The sequence below is a fragment of the Plectropomus leopardus genome, chromosome 6, assembly GCF_008729295.1.
Source record: "Plectropomus leopardus isolate mb chromosome 6, YSFRI_Pleo_2.0, whole genome shotgun sequence".
In the NCBI taxonomy this organism is placed as follows: domain Eukaryota; kingdom Metazoa; phylum Chordata; class Actinopteri; order Perciformes; family Serranidae; genus Plectropomus; species Plectropomus leopardus.
Genome location: NC_056468.1, coordinates 24,687,052 through 24,704,886, shown reverse-complemented (window position 1 = coordinate 24,704,886; position 17,835 = coordinate 24,687,052). Strand labels below are relative to the sequence as shown.

The 17,835-nt window shown below is 38.9% G+C and overlaps 1 protein-coding gene across 1 annotated transcript in view; it reads left to right on the top strand.

Moving 5' to 3' along the window:
- Positions 1-556: 556 nt before the first annotated feature.
- fbxl17 (F-box and leucine-rich repeat protein 17) overlaps positions 557-17,835 on the top strand; it is a 271,598-nt gene continuing 254,319 nt past the window's right edge. The window contains exons 1-6 of the mRNA XM_042487705.1: positions 557-726; positions 4,096-4,604; positions 6,556-6,939; positions 7,587-7,709; positions 7,847-8,104; positions 8,588-8,719. Coding sequence (XP_042343639.1) covers positions 4,116-4,604; positions 6,556-6,939; positions 7,587-7,709; positions 7,847-8,104; positions 8,588-8,719 — 1,386 coding nt within the window. The 5' untranslated portion in view covers positions 557-726; positions 4,096-4,115. The remainder of the gene's footprint in view (positions 727-4,095; positions 4,605-6,555; positions 6,940-7,586; positions 7,710-7,846; positions 8,105-8,587; positions 8,720-17,835) is intronic.

Genomic DNA, 17,835 nt, shown 5'->3' with positions numbered 1-17,835 from the left:
TACAATGAAAAATCGGATCTAGAAAAACAAAAACTGAATTAAGCACTACGGTTTGCAGTGTGAACGTAGTTTTAGTGTTTAGTCTACATTATTTTTAGTACACTGTAATAACCTTGCTGAGGTGTTACAATTGTGGCTTGTGTTATTTTTGAAAATTAAACAGACATCAAACAGTGTCTTTTTAAAATTTATTTAGTCAATTATTTTTGTCAATGTCTGGATGGATGGTCTGTTTTCGTGTTGTTGTGGGTTACGTGTTGTATTTGTCTTCTTAATCTGTGAAAAACTAATAAAACTGTTTAAAAAAAAAATAAAATTAAACAGACAATTGAATCTGGGTCTCGAATGTTATCATCATTTTAGACGTCTCAAAAATGATTATCATGCACACACTGGGGCTAGAGATACTTGAGATAAACGTACTTAAACGTTAACCTCTCCCACAAGGCCCTACAGCAGCAGGCAGGTTTATATTGCCCCCATGACGAATTACGAATCGCGCTCGTCGGCTTCCTTCCCGCTGCCCTCTCGGTGCGGAAGTGATGTCCTTAAGTGCAGCAGCAGAGCCAGAGCTGCCAGTGTTTGGATACACACTACGCTAGTTCAGTGGCAGGGTTTCTCGCCTTTGTGTCTCTCCAGACGGGACTTGTCAGCACTCATCTTGACCGCGCGGCATAGCAGTATTATGCGAGCACCGTCCGGAGTGTGGGAGCACCGTGTGAAGTGGTGAGACATGTTTCATATTGGGGCTACTGCTAAGTTAGCATCTAGTGATGGAGCAAGCTAGCCTGTCAGAAAGCTCAACTGGGTTAGCACTGGAAACGTGTCTATCCCGTCCCCCCTCTAAATTGGGCTGTGAATATGTTGTTAAATTGTAGATAATATGAAATCTGTCGCGACCTGAGGCTAAACACAGCCGTCACGTTAAGCCTACAGTGGGTGTGTGTATGCTAAACAAATGACCACCTGTTCAATGTTTACATCTTTTCATGCGGCTGCAACCGGGCGATGCATCGTTTTTGCTTCCTTGCTAAACTATAGTAAGACAATAACAAATCTGCTATTTTGAACTCAAACGTAGGCGACGAAAGCAGAGTTTTAACGTGTGACAAGTAAGGTTAATTATCCACAACAAATATAATTCAAGTAAAGGCTATAAAGCTTGCTGCTCTTTTGTTTGGCGCTGTAGGGTGAAGTCAGGTAATGTGTGCTATTAGTTGAAATGAGACAAATAAAGTTACACATCTTGGACTCTTCAAGTATTGCACTCTAAAAAGTAATTCAGGGGACCTGTCACCACTGCCTAATTAAATGCATGGTTACAGGGTAAAAATTAAAATGTACTGATCCATATAATCCTTTTAGGTTTCAAACATAATTTTGATGAGGTGTGTTGATATGATAATGTTGATAATTACTTTAGCTTAACATTGTGTGCAATTTAAACTCAAATGTATGTGCTAATTGATTTTAAACAAAATTGAAGCTGTAGTAGGGTAATGAAATTGACTTGATAATGTAACTTCACCTTCCTTTCCGCCTTCACTTAAATTTAAATTAAGTAAAGACTGTGTAAGAGACCTGCAGGTCAAACAACTACAACACAAAGGACATTTTCTTTCTTAGAAACTTGTGTTTTGCTATCTGTTATTAAGTAAGCACTACTTAAAAGTTCCTTTGATTGTAGAAGGGAAGCTTATTTCCCTAACTCAGTGTAGTGGCGCTCATTGCACTTGATTTCAATAAAAGTTGTCATAATTTTCTTGAGCCAAATTTGTTTTTTAGAGTGTAGCAGCCAGTCACCATACATGTTCTTGAGCTTTTGCTGCAGATGTGTTTTACGTGAAACAATCATTTTTATTGGTTTTAGGTAACTAGTGAAGGCAGGGCAAAGAGTTAAAAAAACAAAAGGCCGGTCATACAACTTGCTAGAAAAGCCATGTGGCATGTTGGTGTTCTCATATTGGTAATAAAGCTACTGCAGCTATAATAATAAGGATATAAAAACAAACATGGTTGTAGAGTGCTGCTTGTGTTCAATGTATATTCAAAATATTTTCATTACACTTTTTACGAGAAATTGTTTTTAATAAGTGCTTAATTCAATCAGGTAAAATGGGACCAAAAAAATTAAAAATAATATAATAATACTATACTACTAATATAGTTAAAATATTTAATAGTAAGAGTTCATGTCAGCCACAATACTCAAGAATTGTCCATTGTAGATAATACGGCAATAAAGAAACGTGGAAAGCATGGCAGAATTAACTGACTTCGCCATATTGTATGTTCAGGCTTTACACAAAATATGATTGCATTTTAACAAAAAAGCAGCATTTTATTGTGGCACAAGTGCACTCTTGTAATGTGCACAACATGTAGAGAAGTGTTTAAAAACTCTTGGCTACCGTCAGTTTATTTTCAGCATCATGTATGTTCCCAGCTGTTTGAGTATTTATAGAGTTACCTTTATTGTCCTTGACACCTTAAGAAGAAGCTCACATTTTCTCAGGTCTATCTTGATACTAAGTTTGCTCACATGTCATCATGTACTGTAAGAGTTATTGGACGCTGTAATTGCTTCGCCTGTATATACCGAATGTGAAGGGATCTTATTCTAACACAATTCCAATGTAAGAGACAGAGGACAGGATCCGCAGATAATATGAAGCTTCAGCAGTCCTTAGTGAAGCATATCAGCAGGGGATCCTCTGAAGTAAATATGTTTTTAGTATGATAATCCCTCTTTGTGTTACTACAGCAAAGTTACTCCATGGAGTGAAACACAAAGAGAGAACATGCTTTGTTTCAAGAAAAGTAAGGGAAAGTGATGAACACTTGGCTGTTTCTTGTGTATTTGCATATATGTTATATGTATTTATTTTATTCCATAGAATATTGTTGACAGAGGATCGACCATACTTTTTTAATTCAGGTCTCTACATCCAAAGTTATGTCAAGGTTAAAATATTTGCTTTTGCTATGATAAAATAATTAATTTTTTTAATTAATTTTTTTAAATGATTGTGAAAATGTATATTTTATTATATGTGAAGCTGCTCTTTTTTCTCTACCACACTATTGAAGATTGAGCCAACATCAGTGTTTTTTTCGTACTGACTGATGATGGGACAGTATAAATATTTTTTAATGGATCATGATAACATTTGCAGTATGCTGATAGTGGGGAATTTACTTTTTTGGAATAATGTTAAATATCGTGTCCAACAACAGCCAAAGAGACTGCTGGTAATCCAACAATGGTAGAAAGATTTCTCACACTTGCATTGATGCAGTGTTGCACTTTATTCTGAGCTTTCGGTCTATCAGGCCTTCTTTAGAGCTTATATCATGGATAACCATTTATAAAAGAGTCTTTGCAAAAACAGGCTGCAAATGCATCAAGCACAAAAAACGCAAAAGATCCTGATCAATCATTAGTGGATTTCATATGGGAAGATATGGTGCCATTTCACAAAGTTCAAAAGCCTGACTTTGTAAGATTGTTTTATTGTTTTTCACTAAAAAAAGATGTCTGTCCTATCTATTTTGCAATGAAAAAATTCTTAACAAAATTTAATATAAAGTGATTGCAGTATGTTTTAGTGCAATTTTAGAGTTCAAATCCTATTTTGATTATCAGGATAATATTGTGAATCACAGTTATTTTTGCCAGGAGAATTGTGACTTGAAATTTTAAGTTTTTGAGTGTTGAAAACTGTCAGGTACTGAGAGTCAGTTAAATGCTTTGTCAGGTCTTGTTTAGGTATTCTTTTTATAGGTATTTATTGACATAGGTCATAACTTTGTCAGTGCTATATTATTTCGGCAAAATCCTTATATGGTTGCTTGTGCTAAGACAGCATAAAACACTGCAGCATTCGAGATGTTTGACTTGTTTTGTTAAATGAGCAAGAAAATGGTTTTATGTTAAGTAAGGTACTGAAAAAAAGCCTTGTTTTGGTATTGGTGTCAAAACTCAGACACCAAGATGATACCAACAGTGATACCCAATCCTGCACTAATGTGATCTTCAAGCTAAAATAGTCCTGGATAATATATTTACTAATTAACTAACTCCTGTTGTTCTAGAGTTTCCTTGAATCATCTATATGGGCCATCTTCTCTCGAAAAATGGTTACCGCCTGAAGAAGAGGACGCGCAAGTTGCATCACAGGAAGAAGAAGAAGAGGAACTGTTTCCTGCAGCTGCCTTGCATGCTCTGCTTCATTGTCCACAGCAATAGCACCGGTCTTGACGACGACAGTGACCATTTGGAGGCCAGCATCAACGGCAGTGCGTGCCGTCACAACAGCATCACGGGAATCAGTGTCCCTGGTGTGGGTGGAGTTGGCATTGGAGCAGCAGCTGCCTCGAAACTTGCTGAGCGATACGCAACACTCGCATCTCCTGAGGACTGTTCCAAGTTCCTGTTATCACCACGGGAGCTCGCCATCTGGGAGGGCCAAGGGAGGAGCCTTTTATCAGCTGTTCCTGCCAAACTGATTCCACCACCGGCGCTGTTCCGGACTGCTGGGGTGTCTGTGACCGTGCCCATACCTGTACCTGTGCCTGGCTGCACCAGTGACTACACTGAGATGGTAGGTAGCTGCACCAACAGTACCCAGGGTCCTTATGGTCAGGAAATTCCTTCAGAAGTGATGAAATTAGAAAAACTAATTTCTCTGTGTTTTGGAAAAGTTCTGAATATACATTGTTTTGGCAATTGTTTAAATATTTCATAAAAATCCCCAAACAAGTCTTAACGTTACATGAAATTTGTTACTTGTGTTACTGACTTACAATGTAGTGCTGTACTGCATGACATTTCCAACGTCACTACTATCATGTGACATACATAGACCAGACTGGTGTCATGTTATTGCCATGCTGCAGTATCACAGACACTCGGGTTCAGAAAGGTCACAAAAACAATGGTTAGATATGTCCACACACCCAATGTTTGTTTAAAAAGAAATAAATGCATGCACACTTGTCAAAATTATAATCCGAACATGTTAAATTGCAAGATCTTCACTCTTCTACCACCCCCAAAAAGGGGCATAACCTTGAGGTTATGCGAGGTACCCATATGTGCTGGTCTGGTCAGTTGACATTTGCAGCTAGTTGATGGCAGGAATGTCGAACAAGCAAGTTAAGTTTGCAATCGCGAGCAGTTTGCTGATCTGCAAATGCTTGGGAAGTACATGTTTAATAATAAATGGCTGTACTGCTGTAGGCCTACCTATTTTTAAGTACTAAAAGTCATGGATAAGGGGTCAAATAATATAGAAAAGTTATGGAAAAGTTTTGAAAATTCACTGGTAAAAATGTGTGGGAACCATGAGTCCTAAACATAGTTGATGAAGATACAGCAGTCACCCAGATCTGTACAGACGGCTTTAATAGCCATGATTTATCAGTGCTGCTGCTAACGCTTCATAGGGCTGTCTTAACCTAAAGAAAGTTTACTGGTAAATTGTTTGAGATTTAGAAGAATTCTTTTTAATCTGTCCCTCCCCAGATTAATGCCGTCATGCTGGAGGATTTCTTGATTGAAATGAAAGCAAGGATATGCATGATACATGACATTGCAGTAAAAAGTTAAAAACGAAAAACAAAATTAATGGCTAAGCCCCTTCCCCACCATCCATCCACCCCATTAGATCTCTATATTATTAAACAGAAAAATATGTGTCTGGGGAAAAAAAAAAGAAAGAAACATGTTGTAGGAGTGTCATGGATCACATCAAGTTGTGCAGCACTATATATTAGAAAATTACAGAAATTCTTGTATTTTACTTAGAGCACTTGTCCAACATAAAATAGTACACTCTCAAGTACCATTCACCATAGCTACAGAAAGTTTCATATTAACAACATCAATATAAACATTCAAACAATGGGATTTTGTGAGACTGGCCAGAATTTCTTAAATCATCGAGTTATGATACCAGTATCTTCACTCTAGCTTTAAAACAAAAACAGACAGTTATGTCATGAGGGAATGCTGGCGTCCTCATGGAGTGGAAGAGCTTTTAAAGACCAAACAATATTTGTGAAAAACAATATGATTCTTGACACCATTGACAACCATTTTGGCAGTGACTACTGTCCAAAAGTTCATTCCATCTAAAGAGCCATAAAAAGGCAAACAACTAAAATGTGTTTGTTGAACAAGACCTTATTTGAATGCGGACAGCCCAGCTGTTTTAAATAATATGTTAAAAAGACAAGGAACAGATTTGAATCAGTTCAAAGCTTTAACAAAAGTCTGAGTGTTTCAAAGTGAAACATTACACAGTGGGATCTCTGTGTCCTCAAGATTTAATAACAGAATTAGGAGTCACAAGTCAAACTTCTACAGCTTGTTTTATTTTGTTTGACTATCCATAATTAAGGTTGCTGTTTTGATTTAATAGCATATTGTGGGCGTTGTGAAGTTCTTCAACTCTGCAATTGTATTTAAAAGCTTTACACTTAAATCTGCCTTGACTTGCCTGAAGAAAATGTGGTTCCACCTGGCTGATGTGTGTGTGTCTTTGGGTGCAGGTGTGTAAGAGGAAGTGCTCAGAGGTGCAGAGGTGCACCCCCTGTAAGCAGCCGCGCTGCGCCTTCGCAGCCCCTGATGGAGGGCTGGAGAACGGGGGAGTGGGAGGAGGTGGGGGAGAGGCTGCCTCGAACTCTGAAACTGGCCACTGCCACCTTCCCCTCTGTCCACTTCCCTCCTCCTCCGCTTCTTCTTCCTCTGCCTCCTCCTCCTCCTCCTCCTCACCTGCGGACGGCTGCTGTGGGCTCGGCCTTCATGCTGACTTGCCCCACAGTTCAGACTCTTCCCCCTGCTGCCTGCATCATTACGACGACTGCCAGGCGAGAAGTTCTGACGCCGTTGATCACTCAAGTATCAACCACCTGCCTTCCTCCATCCTTCTTAAGGTCAGAGTTCATCAAAGAGTTAAACTGGCATTTTGTTTATATTCACCAACGTTTTTCTTTTGGTTTGGTACAGTTAAAGATGTCAAAATACTAAATACTTTGACAAGAGTCTAAATTGATAAGAGATGCATGACAATATTGGCACGTCATCGGATCGGTGTTGGTAGATATTGGCTTTAAAATGAAATATCAGAATCGACCAACATTCTGATTTCTGTTGATCACATACCAATTTTTTTTTTCATTGACAAAGTTAACATGGCCACACATCAACCCTAAATTGAAGTATTTTTCTTATTTTGCACAATATATGAATGTTACATACCCAGAAAAGCATTGTATGTCTCCATCTGCTGGTGGGCCATCACAATAAGCGTTTGCATAATACGTTGTTAATTTCACTACAGAAGAGACTTGATGATGACTAAAATTAGGTAGGGAAAAAAGTGTATATATTGATATCTTTTACTGTTCTCAGCCAAATGAGCTGTTTTATATCAGCATATTGGATATCAGCAAATAATCCAATATTGTGTATATATTGTGCATCCCTAGATTTGATGTTGACAGCTTTTTACGCGACTGGAAACAGGCACGTCGAGTGTATTTGTCTTTGTGTATTAAATCTTGTTTTTGCCTTCTTGCAGGTGCTCTCCCACTTGACAGTGAAGGAGCGCTGTCTGTGTGCCTCTCTGGTTTGTAAGTACTGGAGGGACCTCTGCTTAGACTTCCAATTCTGGAAGCAAATCGACCTCAGTGGCCTACAACAAGTAAGCACACGAGTACTTGTCTGAGACGCCATTATTTTCTGCAAATTTCAGTAAAGCAGTCAGGCATCTCTCATACATAACAAAACTGTTTTCAAAAAACTGATTTTCATCTCTCCTTGTATTCCCCTGTTCTCCAGGTAAACGACGATCTCCTGGTGAAAATAGCCTCTCGGAGGCAGAATGTGACTGAGATTAACATCTCAGATTGCAGAGGGGTCCATGACCATGGTGTGTCCTCCCTGGCCTCTCATTGTCCAGGCCTGCAGAAGTACACAGCATACCGCTGCAAGCAGCTTGGTGACACGTCCCTGTCGGCCTTGGCTACACACTGTCCTCTGCTGGTGAAAGTGCATGTGGGCAACCAGGACAAACTAACAGATGAAGCACTAAAAAAGGTATTCACACAAAGTCAGAATAGAGACACACTAAATGAAATATAAATTGATTCTTTATTGTCCTTTTCCAAGAAAATTTGTTGCCACAGTCTTACATAAATACACAAGTACATATTCACTATATACCATACCATAACTACACACAAGACATTACCCACATTTATAAATACACACCCTTAAACACAGCAACTACACACATGACATTCACAGGTGTGTTTTGCTGAGTGATGCTATGATACAGGAGGCAAAACATTTGTTCATTTTTGAGGCAGCTGTGGTGGAGAAACAGGCAAAAGTCGAGGAGAATTAGTTAATATCCAGATCGAAGGTCTAGACCTTTTGCAATGTCTAGATCTTTGCTCAATACACCTCATTTGTTCTTTTTTATTCCAAAATGAAAAGTAAGTTAATACTCTGATTCAAGTGAAGATTTCCAGTATTTAATTTTACACATACTCAATTATGTGTCCTTTTTGCTGTCAGCTGGGAGAGCACTGCAGTGAGCTAAAGGACATCCACCTGGGTCAGTGCTACAGTATCACAGATGAAGGCATGGTGGCCTTGGCCAGAGGATGTCCTAAACTGCAGAGACTCTACTTGCAAGAAAACAAACTGGTGAGTCCCACACTTCTGCTCTCATATCTGTACCTCTTCTCCCTGCTTCCTTGGCTTCTGCTTGTACAGGAGCCTAAGCGTCTCTGACTGGCAGTGTGAAATGGGCTTATATTTCATTAAGGTTCTCAATAAGTGCTCATGTCAGCAGGAGCGTTTCTAGGATTTGAGGACATTGGGGGCTTTGCCCAGACCTCTTTAGGGGGATCTATGGGAATCTTTTTAATGAACAAGCTCTGTTTTTTTTCAAGATTTTTTTTAAAGCTTTTCATCTTTACTGGATAGGACCGACTATTAGAGTGAAAGGGGGGAGAGAGAGGGGAGGACAGGCAGCATTGGGGCGAGGTTGGCAAGGACAGCCTTTGTACATGGGGAACCCGCTCTACCAGGTGAGCTACTGGGTTCCCTAGACAAACTCTATTTTTTTGCGTTTATGCACCCTGGCACCGCATTCCTGTTTTTAAGAGGCTGTACTGGGCTGAGTTTTTAAGCTAGAGTGATAATACTTGTATCTTATAAAACTGGAAGGCCTGTGGAATACAGCAGTACCATGTCATGCTAGCTCCATAGGAAGGGGGCTAAATGATGCTCCAAAGTTAGACTAAATTTTGGTGATGGAAATACTCACCTCAAGATATCTGAATGAAAATGGGTTCTGTTGGTACCTATGAGTCTCCCCTTTAAAGACGTGGCCACTTAACACTTGTCCCATGCAGTTTTTTGACCCCTAATCAAGACAACCTGGTAAGAATTGTGTAATTTAAAAATGAAATTAATTTAAGTAAGTACATTTTTTCAAATAAAAGTATGATTGAAATGACAGAGTAAAAGTTACAATTGACAGAAATATAAAACCTCAGGTAAAGTACAGAACTGTAACAAGTCTTCTACAGTACTGTAACAAAGTATTATTACTTTTACATGACAAGACTGGTATTAATAATACCCCGGGGTTATAAGAATATTGAGCTGCAGAGCTGCAGCCTTGTTTTAGTGTTTGTTAATGTGACGTTGTCTAAGAAGTCATGCCTGAGCACAGCCCAAAACTAAAATGCCTTCTCTTAAGGATTTCACTGCCAGCTTGAAGATTTGCCAGAAAACATCTACATAACTGCACTGATTTATTCACTTCGCTTTAGCCTCTCAGAATCAGCTGTTATGATGATCTTATCAGATCTTCACCAGGAGGTCCCTGGTGTATGAATTTGCACCTTAATAAGGGGCATGATACTGTCTATTAATGCTTAAATGTATGTGGTCCATATCACCCGCATGTTAATGTGAATATGTGGATGCTTGCATACTGTATGTTTGCTGACTAATGCTGAAACAGTTTGACTGCTCTCATTGTCACAGATATTTTGTTTCATGCATCATGAGCATGACTTGATTTCAGACAGCTGAACTGCACTTTTGTACTCCTGCATTGTATTTCTTTTAATAATAACAGAAAGTGCTGTACAAGAGAAAGTGATAGACTACTTTTTAGCACCACAAGATGTCACTGTTTCCCAATTTCTGCATTGTTTTTGTAGGCCACAGCATGTTGATACTAATGCAGAGTTGTGCTCATCTCTTCCAAATCACAGCCACACATTCTCTTTTACTTTAAAATATCATTAAGTATTTAATTCTGATGCATGAAAAGAACATAAATAGTCATTTGGCTTGTCTGTTTCTCACCCTCTTTTATTCAGATCTTCTTTTCTTGCTAATGCACTTTCCCCTGCTAATATTTCTTTACACTCCATGAGTAATTATGTCCTTGATGAATTAGTCCGCTTTAAGTTGTTAACAAAAGCTCAGTTTGTTAAAACCCCATTCATCAACTTAATAGTATATGAAATTAGCGATTACCACTAGGTGAGAGATTAATATTGCTGCTGATAACATTTCAGTGCAGCAGTATCAATTTCAGACCGTCATTTTTCAGGCGTGAGATCGTTGCAGTTATTTTAGCTTCCTGTCATTAGGGTGGAGAGAAATGGGTTTCAGTGTATATGGGAATTGTTATGTCTAGGTGCTCTGGTAGCTTGCCCTAAAATTGTCATTAAGTTTGCCAGGAATTAAGACGACCCAGAAACACTTACTTTTCATATTTTCCACAGAGGTCATTTATTCTCTGTGACAGTTTGAAAGAGTACCTAAGGTTGCCTTCTCCTACTTCTTAGGGGAAAAAAGGCTTTGTTTCTTTGTGGGTAATTACAGTCTTTAAATGACTGGCTGGATATGTTGGCACTGTCAGATTCAAGTATGTATGAACGCTAAAAAATATTTTGTAATATTTGGCTTTTATACTCATTTAGACTTGGATATCAAACTATACAGGCTTTTGAGCTTTAATGTATTAATTATTAATAATTTATCACTCATGAAGAATTTAAAAGGTGGCGAAACCATTTGTATTTTGAGGATATGATTTCATTTAGAGTCAGTTGTTTATAGCCCAAATTAAAGAGACTGAAGTACTGTGGAAAAGGCTTTTTCTGAAAGATTTGTGTAAAAAAAACGACCCCCCAAAATTCTTGTTAACTCAGGAAAAAACTGAATTATTTTCCATAAAAAAAGTTTCATAGTAATTGTAATGTTGTTAAAGCTAATATAGGTAATGGGGTTAATTGATATGGCTGTAAAATAATATTGAGATATTAACAATAAAAAAAACCAAAAACAAATACTTAGAATATTTTATTATTAATCTCAAGAACATACAGTTGCAACAAATTAAAAAAAAAAAAAATTTAAGGTAAAGTTAAAATTGCATATGTCAACATAAATGTAAGTTAGTTTTCAAATATTCAGTAAAAACTGAGCAAAAATGATGATTTGTAATTTGCTGTATTTAATAATGTGACATCATTATGCAAACAATGTGAAATAGCACACATCTAGTAGATAACTTTTATAAAAGTATTCTTTTGTCATATTTGCTATAAATGCCACTATATCCTGACAGTAGTACACGGGGCAAATAAACTGTAAAAAATATGAGGTCCCTGTGGCTCCTCTTAGTGCTCCTGCTGGTATTTGCAATAATCCCCAGAACCTGAAAGAAAAACAACCAATCAGAAGTCTCTAACGCAGTGCCAATCACTGCTTGTATACATACCACTGCCAACAACAGCGTACACAGCAAAGACAAGTAAAGAGAGGAAGACTGAGGCAAAAACATTAGAAGGAAGACACGTGATTATGAGAAACAAAAAGCAGTAGAGCAGAGTATAAGCAGTAAACAGAAATAATATTAATAATAATAGAATTAAACACGATCAAGACAGACTAAGAGAATAAATCAAAAGATAAATTAAAATAGATGAATAATCATCTTGTAAAGTCAGAAAAAACATGGCAGTATTTTTTTACTCAAGTGAGTGCACAACACTTCAGCAGGAAATGGCATAGAGATGGGCTTTTTGTTTTTTATTGCGCTATAAATTGCCCGGTCATGGGACACTATAGTGAAAGGCTTCTCCTCTCCTCTCCTCTCCTCTCCTCTCCTCTCCTCTCCTCTCCTCTCCTCTCCGCTCCTCTCCTCTCCTCTCCTCTCTCCTCTCCTCTCCTCTCCTCTCCTCTCCTCTCCTCTCCTCTCTGCTTGCTTGCGTTTGTGTTACAAGGAATCCTCCTCTCCCTGTCTCTCCTAATCAATGACAGATGAGGATGAGCCTTTCACTCACTGTGATCTGCCCTCTTTTTCCTCCTCTAAAATTGAATAATTGAATTGCTTCAGGATGTTTCTGTGTGGTCTTTCACTCGCTCTCCGCCTTTTTCTTTGCCATGTGCACACCCACATACATTTTTTCTTTCTTCCCTTCCCTCCCTGTTGTCGTGGTTGTGGTTTCAGTTCCATGCTGCAGGGTCTTTTCTCTGTGTTAAGACCATATCCAGCTCTGTAGTTGGTTAAATTGCCTTTTTCTGGAGGGGTGGGGACAATGTCTTTGAATAAGCTTGTGCAGCCTGAAGGAACACTCACTCTGACATTATTAGTAGTTACTCTGTTAATGTTGCTCAGTTTTTTTTTTTTTCTTTTTTTGCAGTTAGTTAACAGTCAAGGAAGGTTTTGGAGATTTTAGGTGGAGTGGAGATATGTTTGGCGTTCTGCCGTGATGCAAGATGTGCTTTTGTGAAATTTATCATGCTTCTCTATTTGCAAAAGGACCTATCATATATTCCTGTCATGATTATCATACTGAAGGGCACATAGTTACTTTATTTTATTTTCTTCAACAAATGACAGTTGAAAGTTGCTAATGCAATCCTGAGAAAGTCTCCAGCAGTGACTTGTCTCCAAATTTTGTTTACAGTTGACAAATTGATGCTTGCTGCTCTTTCATTGCTTGTTAGCCCACGGCCAAATCAGCCCAGGGCTACAGATAACCCTGGGCTAACAGTGTGTTTTGTGAAAAGCAGGTGACTGGTGTGTCTGTGGCTCGCTCCTTTTGACATCTACCCTGCATTCTTTATTGGCGCTCATCCAGTATTTATGCCAGACTTGGTTATATTGCACCAGTTGCCTTTCAAGGCTTGTTTTCATCTTCTGAAGTGTTTTTTTCCCCCCCCCCCCCCCCCCCCATTCATATTCTGTTCTCTTCCACCACCTCGAAGGGCAAAAGCTCTGAGAATAGCAAATTCCCCTTTTCCTCATCTCACTTCAATTTGCCGTAGGGGGGAGAGGCAGCACTGAAAGTTTAACTCCGAGTTCTGTCAGTTTCATAGACCAACTGGTGGACGACTATACGCTGCAAAAACCTCCCGTCACCCATCTCTCCATGTCGGTAACTTTGCTTCAGTGTTCCTTTCAATTAAACGCACATTGCAATCTGCAAACATTTTTGCTGGGGAAGCACTTTTTCAACTCTTTCTTTCTTTCTCTTTCTCTTAAAAAAACTTTATCTGCTCTCCTGTCTTGTTAAAATCAAAGAGTGTGCACTTAATTTCCCTGCAATGTGATGGGAAGATTCATCCACTGGCTCATCTTTAAGACGTTGTGTCTGCCCACACACACACTTTCTCTCCTCTCTCTCTCTCTCTCTCTCTCTCTCTCTCTCTCTCACACACACACACACACACACACACACACACAGGCTCTGATTATTTACAGTTTTAATTAGTCCAAAATGTGGAAATGTAAGTGAATTGGAGATGACCTAACATAGATTACCATGTGCCCTCAATTTAGGTGTAATTACCACTCTGCATGTACAATCAGCTTCCCTTCACCACGTTTTCCAGCTCTCTCACTTTGGCGTTTGGGATGTGTTTGTCTGCGGAACAACACGAAGCACTGGAAAAGACGCACTGTCAGAGAGAATAGTGTTTCTTGGCCATCGGTCAGCGAAGGAGGCTTCATCTCCCGCTCCGATTGGCTGTCTGTCTGGCTCGTCTGTAGTTGGGGTTTTTACTGGCAGGGAGAATGACAGCGAGGCTCCAATCAAACTTGGTCGCAGATTAAATTGTATATTGACATTAGCAGATTTAATTAGGCGGATTAGAGCGAGAGCAAAGACAAAGGAAGTGATAATGATAGCTGTCAGTTGTTATGGGATAGACCTTTTGACATAAACCAACACACACGTTAAAACACACAGAGGCCCAGTTAAAACACTGGAAGCGACACACACATGGGGGCGGGTGAATTGAATGGCTGCCAGCTGGTCTGGAATCTCCTCTGGAAACTTTGTTCACGTATTTGACTGTAATTAGAGATAAATAGAACCACTCTGACCAAACACACAGCTACACACACATAAACAGTACATTGTCCATCTCGTCTTTAATATCTCCCCCAATCCCCTCCAGTCTTCAGAGACAGGAGTTTAGACTTTTCAGGATGTCGAATGTCAGATGTTGTATGATGTATTTAGTCAGTGTAACTGCTAATGGCCCTGGATTATGTCTGTCAGAGTGTGGAAAAGCTCCGCGCCTGTCCAGAATTTCCATGCTTTCATGTCATCAAGAAGTCTCTCTAGTTTTTTCTCTCTGTCTTTCGCTCACTTTGTTTGTGTCTTTGGATTTGGGACACAGCCATATGTAGGTGAGGTCGAGGGGAATTTACTGCATCAAACTGTGGAAAGATAGGAATGGCTGACAAATAGTCGCAAATCAACTTTTCTCTTATTGGTTCCCCTTCTTTTTTATTTTCATTCAGTTATTTTTCTTTAATTTCTAGTGGTGGAAGAAGTATTCAGATCCTTTACTCAAATAAAAGTACTCATACCGCACTGTATAAATACTCTGGTACAAATAAAGGTCCCGCAATGAAAATATTACTCAAGTGAAAATAAGTTAGTATGAGCATGTGCTTCAAGTATAGAAATGTGCTTCAAGTATAGAAATAAAAGAACCCAATCCAGAAAAATCGAAAAAATGTTAAAAAAATTAGAAAACAACAAAACAAAACAAAAAAAAGAATTGTGCATCCCTGCTGGAAACAGCAGTTGACAGAACAGTCTCCACTTACTCTCTTGTTCTGGAGCTTTTGGCTGTGTTACATGGCCTTCATCAACTGAGAAATTTTTCTCTGCTGAAGTAAATATAATGTAAATAAGTGGACTTTTTGACTGTTGGCCAGACGAAACAAGCTATTTGAATAGTTCACTTCGGGTTTCTGGGGATTGAGATGGGTATTTAATTTGGGGCTATTTTATGACATCTTACATTGTTAGTTGCAGCCCTAACTGAGTGTACGATAAGGACACGAGGTCAGTTTATCAAGTTATAAACTGTCTGATTTATGCCCTTTAAAACTTTTATTTTCACCATTACTACTGCCTACATTTTCAGTATGTAGTCCAAGCTAACAGCACATTCCTCTCTCCGATATCCTTCTCTTCATTGCTCTTTTGAAGTGCCTCCGTATCGATCTGTGTCCCCAAAAAGCTGCTGTATATGCGTGTCTATGTGTGTCTGGGGCGGTTGCTGATCGGTCTTTGCCTGAAGAGTAATCAGATGCATTAATGAGCTCTGACTTTAAGTTGGACAGCCGGCTGCACTCAGACACAGACATCGTCGATATGTTCCCTCTGCCGTCTGCCCAAGAACAAAACAACTCTTAAAGGGGAGAGGAAGAAAGTGAACGCACTTCTGGAAATGTGAGCCTGTGAAGTGTGCCTCCAAAGCAATACTTCACCTTGCTACAATGTTTTCTTTTCAACATTAGTTACCCCGGGAAAAGACTTAGCATCCACATTAGGCATTTCTCCCTGACTCTGTCAATAACACAGGTGAAATTACTATTTGAAAAAGAAGAAAGGGACCTTGGAGTGACAGGATGCTCACAGGATTCCCTGAGTGGCTCATAGAAATGTTAAATATCTTAAACTTGTGGAAAGAAAACAAAGTCAAGTGAATGACAGACATAATTACTGAGGAGTGGGGTGGCTAATGTAGCCGACTCTCCATTGTTGAGCAGTGACAAAATGCCAGAAATGACAGCGGTGATGCCAGAGTCAAATATCAGTGTTTGGCAGGGCAGAAATGAAGTAGTGACTTCTGGTGGTAATGTCTACATTTCCTTTTAGAAAGTAGTAGTAGTAGCTTTTACTTGTCAAAACTTCATTGATCAATGCACAGAGAATGAGTTGTCCTGCACAATGAAATCATTAGTTTCCTATCTTCTTAGACTGACATTTATTGAAAAAAAAATGTATTAAGTGAAATATAAAGTCAGAAGATCAGGGAATTAAGGGCTTTGGAGTGGAGCTGTTCAACAGCTCTATAGCCTGCAGGAAAAAGTTAGCAGTGGGGATACACTAGTTGAATTAATATTAGCAGCAGTAGTATGCTATTATGGTATATTTACATTCCTTTGTGCATGATATCTAAGTCAAAGTTAAACTTTCTCAGGGTAGATCAGAGATTAGCCCATTGGTTTTATTCCTTTCTATTTAGCAGTATTCACTTTTTTTTTTTTAAAAAGAACAACAAGAACCAAAATCAACGAGTCATAACTTTATCTCTGCAATTGCTGAAAAAATAAAGGGGATATCTTGCATTGACTGATTACCCCAAATATATCCTTTATGAAGAGTTAAAACAAACTCCTCAAATTGCCCATTGAGTGCCACATAATGCATTTTGTATTGAATTGAAATCAAGTGTTAGGGACATTAACTCTGAAAGTCAAATCACACACAACAGCTCTATTTTTAAATTTTGTACACGACTGGAAATTTGCACCACTGTAGATATACTAGTTCAGGAGCTCTCGGCTGATGTGCTCGGTTTCACCTGAAGAGGGTGTAGTAGGACTGGAAAAGAGCAGTAATACGGCAGTGGGTAAGCAGTAAGTGAGCAGGCAACTGGGTGTTCCTCTTATATTTAGATTGCACATAAAGAATACAACTTTTAAAAACTTTAGAGTTAAGATAGATAAATATGTGAGTGACATACATTTTTACTACCTGCGTATTTATCTTTGTGGCTTATGTGCTTGCAACAGGTTGTGGAGAATATCCACAAAATGTCCTTTAAAGTGAGTTTATTTAGAGTGATGCTTTCTAACCTGTTGATACTAAAGCTCTAATATTTTCCTGCACAAATATAAGTGTATAAAGTGGGTAGTTGCTGTTTGCACCTTTCGTGTCCTCTGACTGGCATGTAATTTCGGTCAGAATTTGAATACTATTGAAATGAAAATAATCATATTCTTACCTGTAGTCAGAAAACTCTGAATGGCCTTTGCAGAGGTAATACATAATCTCTAAGTGCTGTAGATGTTGTAGCAGCACTCATCTCCATGACGTTATGAAGCATTTGCCCGCAGCTACCAGAGTACCAGGAAAAGCACTGAAGAATGTTAATGTGAATGTGACTTCCATTTCTATTCCTTTTCTGTTCATTGCCGAGCACATGGAGGGATGGCAGCCTGAGATGGGGGGTAAAGCTCAGATAAAAACCCACATTTAATTTTTCGCTTCAAACACTTTTTACTGGGTGGATAGTGTGCAGGCTGTGCAAAATGTACCCTACCTTCCGGCTAACAGCTCACAGTTGTTAGATTTTTAAGATGTTTTTGTTGTAAAAATGAAAAAGGACACCATGGTGGGTGAGGTCAGAAAGGCAATACAAGTCAATCGATAAGCCCATTGACAAAAGGTAACTGGCTTGCTTTGAAATGCATG